General features: G+C 45.8%; 1 protein-coding gene across 1 annotated transcript; it reads right to left on the bottom strand.

Moving 5' to 3' along the window:
* Positions 1 to 537: 537 nt before the first annotated feature.
* On the bottom strand, positions 538 to 13,899 carry LOC135805124 (uncharacterized). Its single transcript, XM_065319125.1, has 9 exons — positions 13,523 to 13,899; positions 12,477 to 12,596; positions 10,834 to 10,909; positions 10,432 to 10,526; positions 9,832 to 9,958; positions 9,085 to 9,179; positions 5,056 to 5,201; positions 2,127 to 4,506; positions 538 to 1,549 (listed from the first exon to the last, which is right to left on the bottom strand). Exons 1-9 carry the CDS (start codon positions 13,541 to 13,543, stop codon positions 1,382 to 1,384), a joined length of 3,228 nt encoding a protein of 1,075 aa, XP_065175197.1. The 5' UTR covers positions 13,544 to 13,899; the 3' UTR covers positions 538 to 1,381.
* Positions 13,900 to 13,971: the final 72 nt, after the last annotated feature.

Raw genomic sequence — 13,971 nt, forward strand, 5'->3', positions numbered from 1 at the left:
AGGTAACCGTTTCCCCTACTATTTTCCGCCCCCTACAGTTGTGACCTGGCTAGAACCCTATGTACCTCTAATGTCGTACGTACTAATAAGAGAGTAAGTTGTAGTAAATGTACTGTATGCGAATGTGCTACTCTACACAAACACACACACGCACACACACACACATTATTATTACAGTCGTCCCTCTTTAATCCAGCACTTGATCAACCAGCACCCTCTCTAAACCAGTGTATTTTTCAGCAACCAAAATATCCTTTTCATGCACATTGCAGCAGTAAATCAGATTTTCTAATCCAGCACCCTCCCTAATCCAGCAGAATTTCTGTAGCACAAATGGTGCCGGATTATAAAGGGATCACTGTATACAGTGCTACTCAACAAAATCCAGTCGCGTCACTCAAGTGCATACCAGCGCAACCCTACAGACACCGTGCTGGGAAATGGTGCAAGGCACACTCTTGACTCATGCGACTGGATTTCATTGAGCAGCACTGTGCGTGCACAAGGCAGCACTTGCACTGAAGAAACCAGTTTGGATTGACTTTCTTATTTTTTTCAAATATTTTGCAATCTTGAAGTTGGACTGCGTGGCCTCAGTCGGGGAGCAACGGCTACGTGGGCTTGCTAATGGTAGGAAATGATATCGGATTACTTCGGAAAGCCACAGGAAAAAAAAACCGAGAAAGCCAATGATGGAGCTAAACAGAAGTACACCACGGAGTAGAATACAAGAAGAACTACACATACACACCTAGAAAAGTTTTGCAATCTTCGTCTAAAACAGAAAATAGCCCAGACAGTACACATGAACCAGTGAACGGGTCCAGCCCAAAGGTAGATAGAAACACGCACACTCAAAGGAGCATAAACATAAACAAGAGGCGTTAAAAAAATAGAAACCATCAGAAAAGTGAAAGGAGAAGTTTTGGTTATATGCCTGAAGTAACAATCCAAGGAATATCGTCAAGCCTGAGAATGTGTAGAAGAAAGGTTAGAAAATATATTATCAAAGATTAGATTAGCATGCACACAATGGCCAATAAGTCTGGTACGTTGGGTGAGAGAATAAGACATTGTCTTGCAGAGAACACACTGTGTGGAATATACCTATCAACAACACACAATGACTATGTATCTTCTCGTCCCGGTGGAACTTAGTTAGAGTATGATCACATATCAAGTGAGTGAAAATGGAATGATGTAGATCACAGCAGCAGCTATAGTGTAGAGAAGGCTAAAGGCAGATACGGAACATGCCATACCAAAGTGTTGTGGTACTGTGTCCGCGCACTCGACCAGCGAGCGAGGGATGGGGAATACACTTGACATTGTGTACAGGGGTCACTACAAAATGCACCACCAGCAGTCACCAAGTAGCAGCTCACGTTATGAGCTTGGCACGTGCAACATCCTCCGAGCAGTTGCACAACTTTGTGACAAGCATCACCAGGCATTCGGGCAACAAGACAAGCATCGTGTAGTCGTAGAACTTGACATCTTCGCCTCGACAAAACATAGCTAGTAGCACCCTTGCTACCACTTCTTGATGCTGCAAAAGACAGAGAGAGAGAGAGAGAGAGAGAGAGAGAGAGAGAGAGAGAGAGAGAGAGAGAGAGAGAGAGAGAGAGAGAGAGAGAGAGAGAGAGAGAGAGAGAGAGAGAGAGAGAGAGAGAGAGAGAGAGAGAGAGAGAGAGAGAGAGAGAGAGAGAGAGAGAGAGAGAGAGAGAGAGAGAGAGAGAGAGAGAGAGAGAGAGAGAGAGAGAGAGAGAGAGAGAGAGAGAGAGAGAGAGCTTGTCATCTGAAAGCTATTCCATAAAGTTGCGATTGCCGCAAATACAGTAGAACTCCCCATACAGGCACTCCTCGCAACTCAGAGCACACACCTTCATCTTATATGGTAAAATACGGCAATGATTGCACGCAAGTAAAACCTGTCGTGCCAATCAAAAAGAATTGGAGCAGATTTTTGGTGAAAGCCATTTTGTGAATAAAGAGTGTCAGAAAGGTGCCCGGGTAGACGGGAGTAACGTTACCCTGATCTGAGGAGTCTGGACCAGGGGAGTTTTAAACTGTAAAAGACTACAAGCAATCAGAGGCACCCTCGCACAATGCAATACTACACTTACAGCAGAAGACACCATGGAATGCTGCCTTGCAACTTGCTTTCCGGCTTTACCGCCTTCCTTGTACTTCTCGTGACGTTCGTTATACCGCTTCCCCGAGAAGATATCCTTCAGCTGTGGCCTGAACTGGACCACATAGCGCTTGAGCTGGCGGGGTGTTACATACTCCAGGGTTGCAACAACCGTTGCTGCATCAATCTCCTCTCCATCACTGCAGGCACTGTCATCACTGATGTTCACAATGCGCCGGTCGGCCTCATCATCTGAAACATTGCTATCCTCTGCTTGCTCACAAGCTCCATCGCCTGGTCGAGGAGAGGGAACAGCAGTGGTAGTGGCAGCGGCATCAGTAGATAGCCCTTTGCTCTGCTCATCCACATCAACAGGCTCAGAGTAATCAGTGGTCTGTGAGCAGGCATCACTTGCCGTCCACACCTCATCTGCAGCTGCTGTACCACCATTGGTCTGTTCGCCATTGGCTCGCTTCTTGGGCCTCTTCAGGCGATTCCGGTTGCGCTGACGCGTCTTTGGTGTCAGCTCGGAGCGCACACTCGCCTGTGCAACGACTGGATGTCTGTCTGCCATTGATTTGGAACTGACTGTGCCCGATTGCTGCTCAGAACTGGGCTGAGAGGAAGTATTCGATGATACATCCGAACGAGCAGACGTGCTCCGACGCAGCTTGGCCCGCACTGCTGACGTACGCTGGTGAACCGGAGAAGCGATAACTCGACAGTCAGAGTCACTGCTGTCGTCACCGTCCGCAGCCCCGTCACCACCACCACCACCAGCAGCAGCGGGGTCATTAGCTACGTCACTGTCACTGTCGGCATAAGGCCCCGCTACGGCTGGAGACTTGGCTATCGGCGAGCCGAGTGTGCTGCCAGTCTGCTTACACTCAACGGCTGCGCCAAGATCAAGGCAGCCTCTACTTACACCCAGCTCACCGTCACTGGCTGCTTCAGGGGGACTGTATGGTAGTCCGGTTTCCATTGCAGTCGATCTGTCATAGGGTTTTGGAGATAGACCTTTCTGGCTAACACCACCACAATCCGCTCCACCAGTGGAGAAGTACGGCGACTCTTTGTCAGCTGCCATCATCGTAGTGGAGTGGCTAGAAGCACATGCGACTACATGGCCACTGCCCATCAACACATCATCCAGTGTTGCCGACTGTGGATCCATGTCCATGATCCGACCGAGGCGAGCATTGCGCGAGCGAATCTTCGACACGTTGTGCGAAGCCGCCGAGGAAGAAGACACCGTTTGAGAACCAGGTCTGCTGATGGGCGAGGTTGCAATGCTGTTGGCACACCAGGACCGACCAGAGGCAGACAGCACAGACTGATGTGACGGTGACTTGCCACATGACGAGCGCACTGCCTCCCAATCATCATCTTCACTTTGACTTCCTCGCGCAGGAGTATCAGCAGTGGGTGTGTCCGTTCTTTCGAAGCTTGCTTCTTGCGATGCCCTCAAGTCCAGAGATCTGCGACACTTGCTTCCATAGAAGATCTTGCTTCTGAAACGAGCACCAGTCGAATGTGCATCCTTGGCGGAGGACATTTGCCCAGTTGCCAGCTCGGATATGGTGGCTTTTCTGGGTGGGTTGTGGCTTCCCCCATAACAGATTCTGCTCCTGAAACGAGCATCAGTTGAATCCACATCTTCGGTAGAAGACGGTGCAAACTCAAGCCGTGTCTGCTTAGCAGGCGGTGCATAGTCCTCAACACTGGCAGAGGAGTTAGTACGTGATAGCCGCTTCAGAGGAGAAAGTGGTGTTAGCACAGAAGAGGAGGAGGATGAGCGGCGGAGCAATGACAGCGGCGAAGCGACTGGCGCGTCATCGTTCACACTTGCCCGTCGCTCCGGCCGAGCGCTAACCAAGCACGCATTGCAGCGGTCTTGGTGGCGAGAGTTCACGTCCGGAACGAACCCTGCCTCGCACACCCAGCAGAGGCTGGGCTTGGCAGAAGCCAGCATCTGAGAATGGCCAAGTCGCTCATCTTGCATTTCAATCTCCCCCACGGTTGGGCTATCCGTGTACAGCCTCTCAAAATCAACTTTCTTCTTGGGCTGCAGAAGAGGCGAGGCGAGTATGGGCGACGTCACCTCCATACCATCCTGAGAATGTTGGCTGTTTGTCGGAGAAGACAAGATACTGGACGGAGGTGACTTTGCTGCGGCAGCAGCACTTGTTGCCGACCTGCAGGTGAAGGCTGCACATGTTTGCTGGAAGATGTTACGGGCTTGGTCCTGGCTCAGCGACACACCACCACTCTTTTTCTCATAACTTTTCAGCAGGCGGTTGGATACAGTAGACTTGACATTAGCCTGTTGTTTCTTGGTGGATGGCCGTTCCAACATGTCTTTGCAATTTGACCTGGGCAGCAGAAATCAACATGGACAGGAAGAAATCCTTGTGAATGTAAATTATTCATACCGAGAGATTGCAATGACAGGTGCCTGGGGAAGAAAAGAGAAAAGCACTTGGTTGAGTTATCTGGTTTGTGTCACTGATCATGATAATTATGGTGGTTAGTTGCTCAGGGTTTGAAACTGTAGCTGTAAGCAAACAGACAGATGAGAGCATGTCAGGGTACGTTGCAAACAAAATCAGAGTTTCTACTTTTCAGGGATAGACAGTTCACACTTGCGTGTAAGTCCGCAATAGATCCATAGTGATTTCTCACGATGAAATAGGAGGAAGTACTGCATTGCAGGCATGCATGATTACGGCTGTTAGTACAATTTGTAGTTCGTTGTACATGTAGCTATGGACATGAACCAATAGAAAAGAGAACAAAAAGAACCAATGATACACAGTGTTTCACGGTGGACACTTGTGATGCTCTCAGCACAGTCTCAGGGCGAATCGATTATGCTGATGACAGCAACACTGGCTGACAACTCTTGACTACAATCCACTTACTTTTGCATAATACTGGCACTGGTTTCTTCACTAGAAACGACCGGCACAGTGTGATCAATAGAGGAAAGGTCTACTGGAGATTGTCGTTCCTGATTGCCATTCGAAGTCACCGCCGAGCTGAAGAAAGCTGTTATTGGTATGCTAGTCTGCGGAGAGGGAGGAGAGAGAGAGAGAGAGAGAGAGAGAGAGAGAGAGAGAGAGAGAGAGAGAGAGAGAGAGAGAGAGAGAGAGAGAGAGAGAGAGAGAGAGAGAGAGAGAGAGAAAGAAAGAGAGCGGAGGAGAATGGAGGATACCACAGCACAGAAAGTTTGCAGTACTGTGCATGAGAATAGAGAAATGTTGAAATACAATGCCCAGAAACACACGGACTGGGTGAGGAAAAGCAAAGGAGAAGGAGAATGCAGCAGAAACAGTGCACGTGTCACGATATACTGTAAGACATGTTAATATAACGAGTCGCAAATTCAACGATTGTCCAAAATTCATAGGTTAACGAGAAGATATGTTAAAGATCTTGCAGTATTTCGGCATATCCACACACAACATATATGAAGCATTACGGCCTCAACGGATGTATATAATAAATATGTAGAGCCGAAGGATTTATTGCAATTACATACCAGTATAAAAACCGAGGTCCGCCGAGGTTTTTATAACTGGTATGTAATTGCAATAAATTCTGAGGCTACTACATTTATTATACATATGTTGACAAAGGAGTATTTTATAAACAGTATTTATTGGCCCTAGTGGTATTTTATAAACAGTATTTATTGGGTCAAAAGCCAATAAATACTGTTTATAAAATACCACTAAGGCCAATAAATACTGTTTATAAGGCCAAGTAAAAAAAAAAGCTAGATGATCGTCCCCGTCCGCCCCAGTTTTTGTCAGCGCCCCAAGAAATATTTTATTTTTTAAATCGTGAGTTTTTGCCGAAATCGTTGGTTTTTTACCGATCGCGGATGCAGGAAACATGTGCACGCTTTGTTTAATACTTTCTTTACTATATGGACCACATACTACTAGTATATCACAACGTCAGTATCGATCTGCTGAAGAAAGAAAAAGAAAAAAAGAAAAAAAAAGAAAAAAAGAGAAAAAAAACCTTGATGTTTTGTGTACACTGTGTGCATGAGAGGGTAAAAAGTAAAAAAATAAAAATAAAATCCTCCCGCCCTCCCCGATTTTTCCAAAAAAAAGGACGATCATCTAGTAATTTTTTTTACTCGGCCTAAAATACTCCTTTTTAGGGAAAAGTGGAGTGCTACATGGAAAAGTGCAGTTAGTACTGGGGCCAATTCAAAAAATCGACCTCTAAAATACATGCCTTGACACATGTTGGCTAACAAGGATTTTTCGGTGTTATTTGATAGATAATGTCTTCAAGAGTATCTTGGCCAAGTATGGTGTGTCCAATCGCGTCCAAAGGTCCCGAAATCACCCTCGATAGGAATACAAAATTGCCGAAAAAACTAAGTTCTCATCGGCTATATTCAAGCATTTTCAAGACTTTCTCGGTACTATATTGACTGGACCTGGGAGTTTTTACCCTTTTATGTGCCAGGAGCTATAGTAACACCGTACATACACAGGATGCGAACCGACGCGTACACAGATTTTGTGCGAGAGTTGGAAAGATTGAGCATCAAGTAGTGTAGTTGTGACATACCAGAAATGTGTTACCTCGTTTGGACACTTTCTTCGAAGTTTTGCATTGACTCGCTGGCGCTTTTGCTGTCGGAACGTCCACGAATGGATCGATGCTAAATTCAGCAGAACCTTCATTACAATGTCATCTTGGCTCCCCGGAAAAGTAAGCATGATTCCAACAAGGAGCAGCACAACAATTATGTGTGGAAAGCAGGGGAAAGTCATCATAGCTTACCAAGCCAGTTGTAACTATTCATAGGACTAATCTACAACCGTGGTAAGTTTCAGACCTGGCTAACTTCATCGGGCTGGAATGAAGGCATTTACTTTGTGAGTACTGCTGCACAGGAGGTGTTACAGTGGACGAGCATTTGATTCGAATCTACAAGAGCGGCTAGTGTTAGTACCATGATTTGAACACACCGACCGTGGTGATCAGCTACCATTTGCACAAAAAAAAGCCTATTTACCAGCTCAACAGCTCTAGGACAACTGCCTTAGGAGTGCCATGCTGCAGTGGGAGGGAGTAGCTATGTGGTGTGGAGTGTTACAAAAACGAAATCCGAGTACCTGGAGGTAACCTATCCCAATATGCAACACCAGCAGTCGAAGAATAATTTCCTTGTCACAGAATTTGATGGCTGGGCCTAGGCAGTGTGAAACTACAGTTATACTTATAAAACACTAACTGCAAGAAAGAGTCCGATGTCCAATGTCATGGCTTGTCTCTCCTGAACTGATCACGGCACGTAGTTGATGCGATTCAAGAGCGGCGGTGAAGAGGGAAAACAAGTTCATATAATACCTCATGTACTAGTGGCTAAAGAATTGTCCCTGACAGCAGAGCCAATAGTGATGGTGTAGGTGGCGGAGTAGAGATGGGCTCAGCTGTACGGCGCAGAGTTTCCAAAGCTCAGACGGAAGAACAACTTCAGTTAAAGTGAAACACATGGAAGTGAAAGTATTCGCATCACAATGTTGGGATGGATCAGCTTTTTAAACTGCAGCTATTCACCTGTGAGCGTTGTCCAACTGCAGCCTTGAAGTCTTTTCAAAGCATTTAAGTATAGTGACAAGCTAGCCAATGTTTGGACTGTTTAATATCTACTAGTATGCAAAGGATTTTGGTATTTTCATTTTCATCATTTTTCGTTACAGCACTGCCATCGCATACAAAATTAATGGTGTTGTCCTTCTTACATTGCTGCGAGATCTATCGTATTATCTCCACGTACTTCGAGTAAATTAGTTCAGGTTGCAACTGTCCTATAGCACTTCTTTCCTTAGACTCTGACAGTTTCCTACCACCTTTTTCTTCTCCTGTTAGTACTCAGTGGGTTACAATACCTATTCTCTCAGTTGAAGTGTAACACCGAACCGTCTGACGCTTCTCTCATGTTTGCAGTCTGATAATAATGCATGCCTGTAAATAGTCTCATGTACCTGCTAGCCGCACATGCATGTACACGTACCTCAATGCTAACATTCGACGCGACATGTAATAATACATGTACATGTCCAATAGCCAAGTTTCACTGCACTTTGGAAATTTTGTTTTGACACTGTAAAAGTACAGTACTTGTCGCCGTACTGTATCTACTGCTTATTCTGAGCAAAATGAGGTGCTACTTGGCCATATACATGTCAGTAAAAATGGATATAGGAGCAATTCTAGTTAGGTTGCCATGGTAATAACAGCCTTTTTCTATTTTGATGTTTTTCACCATGTTCGGACACAATTCGGCAATCGAAACCTATGCCATTGTGTTCAGGAGGCAAAAACCATCCAGGAATGATCATAAAATCCATGTTAGCAAACATGTGCCAAGTAAAAGTGAGAAATTTCAAATGGGCCCTAGGACTAAGTGGTATTTATTGAGTCAAAGCAAATTTATTTGAATTTGATACTGTTGATGGTGTGGTCACTAATGAGTGTGGGTATTTATCAAAGGTCAATATATCTTATTATCTGGTTTTGAGGGAAAGAGACAAACGGGAAAAGTCTGAAGAAAAAATTGACTGTCACCACCAGGACTCGAACCAGGGACCCTCGCTTGTAGCCAACGATGCTCTAACCACTGAGCTATGGTGTAGTCGTCATCCAAGCAGAGACCGTTCAACGTTTTCTTCAGACTTCGTAACTCACATATCTTATTATAACCATATTTACTTCCTCGTTATATATACATGCCTTACAGTACCATAAGCAAGCCAGCTCAACAACACAGTGCTCACAAGAGAATACAATGTACACAATGTCACACCAGTACAACTGTAGAACACAACAACAAAAGCCAGCCAGCCCGAGGCTAGCAAAGCAGTCCTGGTCACATTGATCGAGTACAACGTACATGTACCAGTAATACATGTGCATACCTGATCAACTTGCAGCACAGGAGACTTGACACTGACTATGATATGAATCAGGTAGGGCAGGAAATGAAGACCCTCATAGCGAGCAGGCGCTATTGCTACTATAGCAGACAACAACAACAACAACAACAACAACAACAACAACAACAACAACAACAACAACAACAACAACAACAACAACAACAACAACAACAGCAGCAACAGCAACAACAACAGCAGCAACAGCAACAACAACAAGCAATAAAGAGCCGGGTGAGAACAATTGAGTCAGTAGTGTCTTTCTCAGTGTTAGTGGACATACATGTACATTGTGACAAGTCCACAGTGCCTGTATCAAATAGATCACATACAGTTGTGTTTACTGAAATCCGACCCAACATGCAGAGCTGGCGTCTTGGACCAGTTCTGGCTAAATCACGGTGTTCGTACATGTGTACGCCCAGCAGCATTCATACTACTGCCAAGGCGTCAAGGGCTATGCAAGTTGATGGCACCTAATGTGCACTTCGAGTCGGATTTCACCGAGCGCAAAGGAATGCTGCTGCCTACCTTCTTCTATAGTCATAACACAAGCACATGATTCTACGTCAGCAACTGCTCTGGTACTCATAATACGTGGGTACCAGCCTCATATTTGGGGTTGCCTGCATATGCTCTGAGAGTGAGTTTGATAAATACTAGTAAATAAATCAACAAATGGTAAATACCAGAGAGCACTCAGCTAAGCACTCAGTGGCCGGTTAACTGTACCTGCTGCCGACTTCACATCAGCACAGGCATGCACGGTCGTATCCCGAGCTTGGTGCCACGGTAAGCAAGACTGCTTTAGACCAGCACTTTGTCGATCGGACAAGCAAGAAACATCCTCAGCGCGTGCCTGAAAGCAAGACGAGACGAGAAAGGAGTCGATATTTATAATAGCATGGCTTCTTACTTAGGTACCAATGTTATCAGCAGTGATATAATACTAATATTCCTAGAAAATAAATATTCTAAATACTAGTCTATACACAAGGTCTAGTTCTTCGAATTATCGCATTCTAATCACTGATCAACTTCAATCTCTCGATTTGTACCTTCAGCCAATAATAATAATAATATCCTTCCTTGATCTAAACTTCGGGTGTGCTACATGTGACAGGGTGGGCAATACTCCTGCGTGAACTGGCTTAGAAGAGCTCTGACTGCACTGGATGGCAGCCTGGGGGAAGAGTCCACTTGACGAGCTGGCCGTCGCAGAAGGAAGCACAGCAATAAACTATCGACGAAAATCAAGCGCCTTCAGAAAAGCAGTCAGGATTTTGACGAACACACGGAATGCAGCTCTGATCATTACTTTTCAATCCGTACCTGAGGGTGGTCGAGATGAGGAAGAACTTTTTGCAGCAAAGTCACATGACCGATACTCCACGACTGAACCCTCCAGTTGACGACGAAGTCCCCACCTACAAGCAAGAAACAGAAATTAGGCGCCAAAGCAGTGCAATCGGCAATGTAGAAATGATTATGGAACCAACACCAGCAGCGGAATTCACCCACTCCTAAATAAAATGTCACAAGTCTTGACAAGACTGAAGACATACAACGTAGAGCTTCATAAATAGAGCGGTGGTTAGCCACACACGCATGCACGTACACCCACCCATGCACACACCCACACATGCAGACACCCACACAAACATGCACGCACACACGCATACGCACGCACACACACACACACACACACACACACGCGCGCATGCAATCTCTTACCTGCAAACTCTCCACTGGGATGCTGCTTCAGGCTCGAGAAGTTGGGCAGTTGAGTCTTCAGTAGAGCCAACAACTCCTGCAGTAGAATGGAACATCGGGGACATAATTATTTCCATGGCAGTTACACACCAATACCGAACCATCACGTAAGACGGTAAGTACAGTGCAACTTCAGTAAAACATAGTTAAACATACCTTCAAGGGCATTAGAAATTAGTAGTACGTTATACTAGTTTATAGCCGAGATACTGTGCATCTGAGGTCAAAGCGACTTGTACAGTACAGAGCAGGTCGTGGAAAATAGTACGTTACATCCCATAGTATGTTACATTCCATAGTATGTTACATCCCATAGTATGTTACATCCCATAGTATGTTACATCCCATAGTATGTTACATCCCATAGTATGTTACATCCCATAGTATGTTACATCCCATAGTATGTTACATCCCATAGTATGTTACATTCAGGGTTCTTAAACTGAACAGTTTCACTGTATGACAGATGTGGCAGGTGAGAGAAACTACAAACAGGCAAACCCAACCATGTGACATTTTGGGAATAGTGTTCGCACAGGCTCATCCGAAATCAGGTGCCTCTTCTGACCTCTTCCGGGAGGGGGCACGGAAGAGTCAAGCGGAACTGTGAGTGTGACCAGCGGCACTCTAAAGGATTTAAAGGGGAAGTTAAGGCAAAAATTAAAATGTCACCAGTTGTAGTCTTCGGGGTGCTGAGTCGAATGGTCTTGGTCCGAGAAAGCTGAGACGCTCCCTTCCTACTTGAATCCCAATCGAACTCGCGCACTTCCACCGAAACTGGGTGACTGCGCCCTACGAGATGGGGATTTGTATGCAAAATGTCACTAAAAGCGCCATTTCGTTCTTATAAAAGCACGGATGACCGCGATTGGCCCATATGTTGTAGTCTTTTGGACGCTGAGTCGACTGGTTTTGGTCCGAAAAGGCTGCGACGCAGCGTTCCTTCTTTATTCCCAATCGAACATGGTTGAACAAGTGGTCACGTGCTCCTGGGTGCCCAAATCACCTGGTCACCACGCCAGCAGGCGACAACTTTACCACCAAGGTTCAACTCGAGTTAAACTCGAGTGACAGGACTGCACCCAAAAAAGGTCAAACAGGCTAGTAAGTTGTACCCTGCAGGCACGGTGACCAGGTGACTGGTGTACGCAGGAGCACGTGACCGCTTGTTCAACCATGTTCGATTGGAACAAAGGAGGAACGCTGCATCGCAGCCTTTTCGGACCAAAACCAGTCGACTTAGCGTCCAAAAGACTACAACATATGGGCCAATCGCGGTCATCCGTGCTTTTATAAGAACGAAATCGCGCTTTTAGTGACATTTTGCATACAAATCCCCATCTAGTAGGGCGCAGTCACCCAGTTTCGGTGGAAGTGCGCGAGTTCGATAGGGATTCAAGTAGGAAGGGAGCGTCTCAGCTTTCTCGGACCAAGACCATTCGACTCAGCACCCCGAAGACTACAACTGGTGAAATTTTAATTTTTGCCTTAACTTCCCCTTTAACCGGAAGGTGTTGCCATCGCACAGGCCTAGGAAAGCCTGGATGACTGAGCAAAGCCTGGATTCAGGCCAAGCAAAGCCTGGACTCTGTGTTTGTCCTCACCTGATAGTGGTGGTCACTGAACCACTCGCTTTTCTCCGGGGTTTTCAGAGGCGCGGGCTTGTGCACGCTTGGTGCACCACGGACCAAAATACGCACAGGCACTGCTGTGGTCGAATTTACCTGCAAACAGAAAGCAACGCAAAGTATGAACATCCCATCAAGGAACATACCCACTTACACCCACCCGTCCATGCATTCACATACGCACACGCGCGCACACACACACACGCACGCACACACACACACATGCATGCACACGCACGCAAACACACACAGTCAAACACATGCACAACATACGATCCAATCAGTAGTCACTCATACTCTGTAAAAAGAGCAGCAGGGAGTACATTGTACAGCACGTTACTACTCCTCAAAGCAAGGACGAGTCGAGTGTGTAGATACTAGAGACATGTGATTCTGTTCCAGAAATCAATGAGTGACTAGTGACTGACTACTGATCGGATCAATGAAAGCAACCATTGAGCTAGACTAGCAGTCGTTTGTTCTGTGCATTGCCTTTCTCACTCTGCTCACTGGCCACGTTGTGAGGGTACACAAGCATCATCCGTTTCATGCTGAATACCCTCTCCCCGTTAGTACTGTATAAGCAAATTCCACAAGGCCTGTACGTACAACCATCAGTACACTGCATAGCGAGTAGGTAATGGATTATAACGGAGGCTTTCAGACTAGGTCCATACTACGGTAACTTTTGCATTTGTTCGCAGACTCCAATCCAATCCACATGACAACTAACTTGTTTGCCAGATAATATGATACTGCAAGCACAAGCTGCAAGGCTTGTGTACACTACAAGTATTATTATTTTTGTTGGGGCAATTACATAGGTGCACAATGCAAGTATGTCCTCGTCTCAATCAGAATGCCATAACTGTCACTGATTATACTTTATAGCCAACTCTTACTACACACACCTATTTCAATAATTATTATAACTTGGCCTAACCTTAGTCCTAGCGTATACAATACAACAATCATGCAGCTCAAGGCGCTGGTCTCTTCTAATGTTACATGTTTGTACTTACCTTGAGAAAATCACAACCCATAGGTCCATGTTATACCAGCAGGCATCGCCATTGAACTATGCTATATTATAACAAGATATCCGAGTACCCTCGTGCCCCCGGCCTCTCCAGCGCCGAGAAGTTCGTAAGAGTACAAAATTCGGTAGAGTATTTTTCAGTGGTCAGCTCAGTCAATAGGAAAATCGATGAGTATGGTAGCACTACAGACTCAGTCAAGCGAAACAGACCTAACCAGCACAGTACGGAGAGGATCAGCACCCCTTCTTCGATAGTCCTCAAGCACGATGCATATCAGAATTTCGACTCTCGTGTTCTTTCCAGGCCACCGCCGAAGCTGACAGCAAAATGAAAATGCTAATCGATCAGTTGCATTCAAACCTGACTGACAACTAATACTTGACAAAGCTACCTCATCCATGATGCATCGATGAACAACAACAGCTAGCAGC

This window comes from Sycon ciliatum, chromosome 1 (genome assembly GCF_964019385.1).
Source record: "Sycon ciliatum chromosome 1, ocSycCili1.1, whole genome shotgun sequence".
Taxonomy (NCBI): Eukaryota; Metazoa; Porifera; class Calcarea; order Leucosolenida; family Sycettidae; genus Sycon; species Sycon ciliatum.

What these genes read in the sequence shown, in the direction of transcription:
- LOC135805124 (XM_065319125.1), bottom strand. Translation starts at nt 13,543, where the DNA reads ATGGGTTGTGATTTTCTCAAG. An exon ending in TGATGTGAAGTCGGCAGCAG is followed by an intron (nt 9,180 to 9,831) that starts GTACAGTTAACC and finishes CTGCTATAGTAG; the next exon opens with CAATAGCGCCTGCTCGCTAT. An exon ending in AGTGCCAGTATTATGCAAAA is followed by an intron (nt 4,507 to 5,055) that starts GTAAGTGGATTG and finishes TCTGCTGCCCAG; the next exon opens with GTCAAATTGCAAAGACATGT.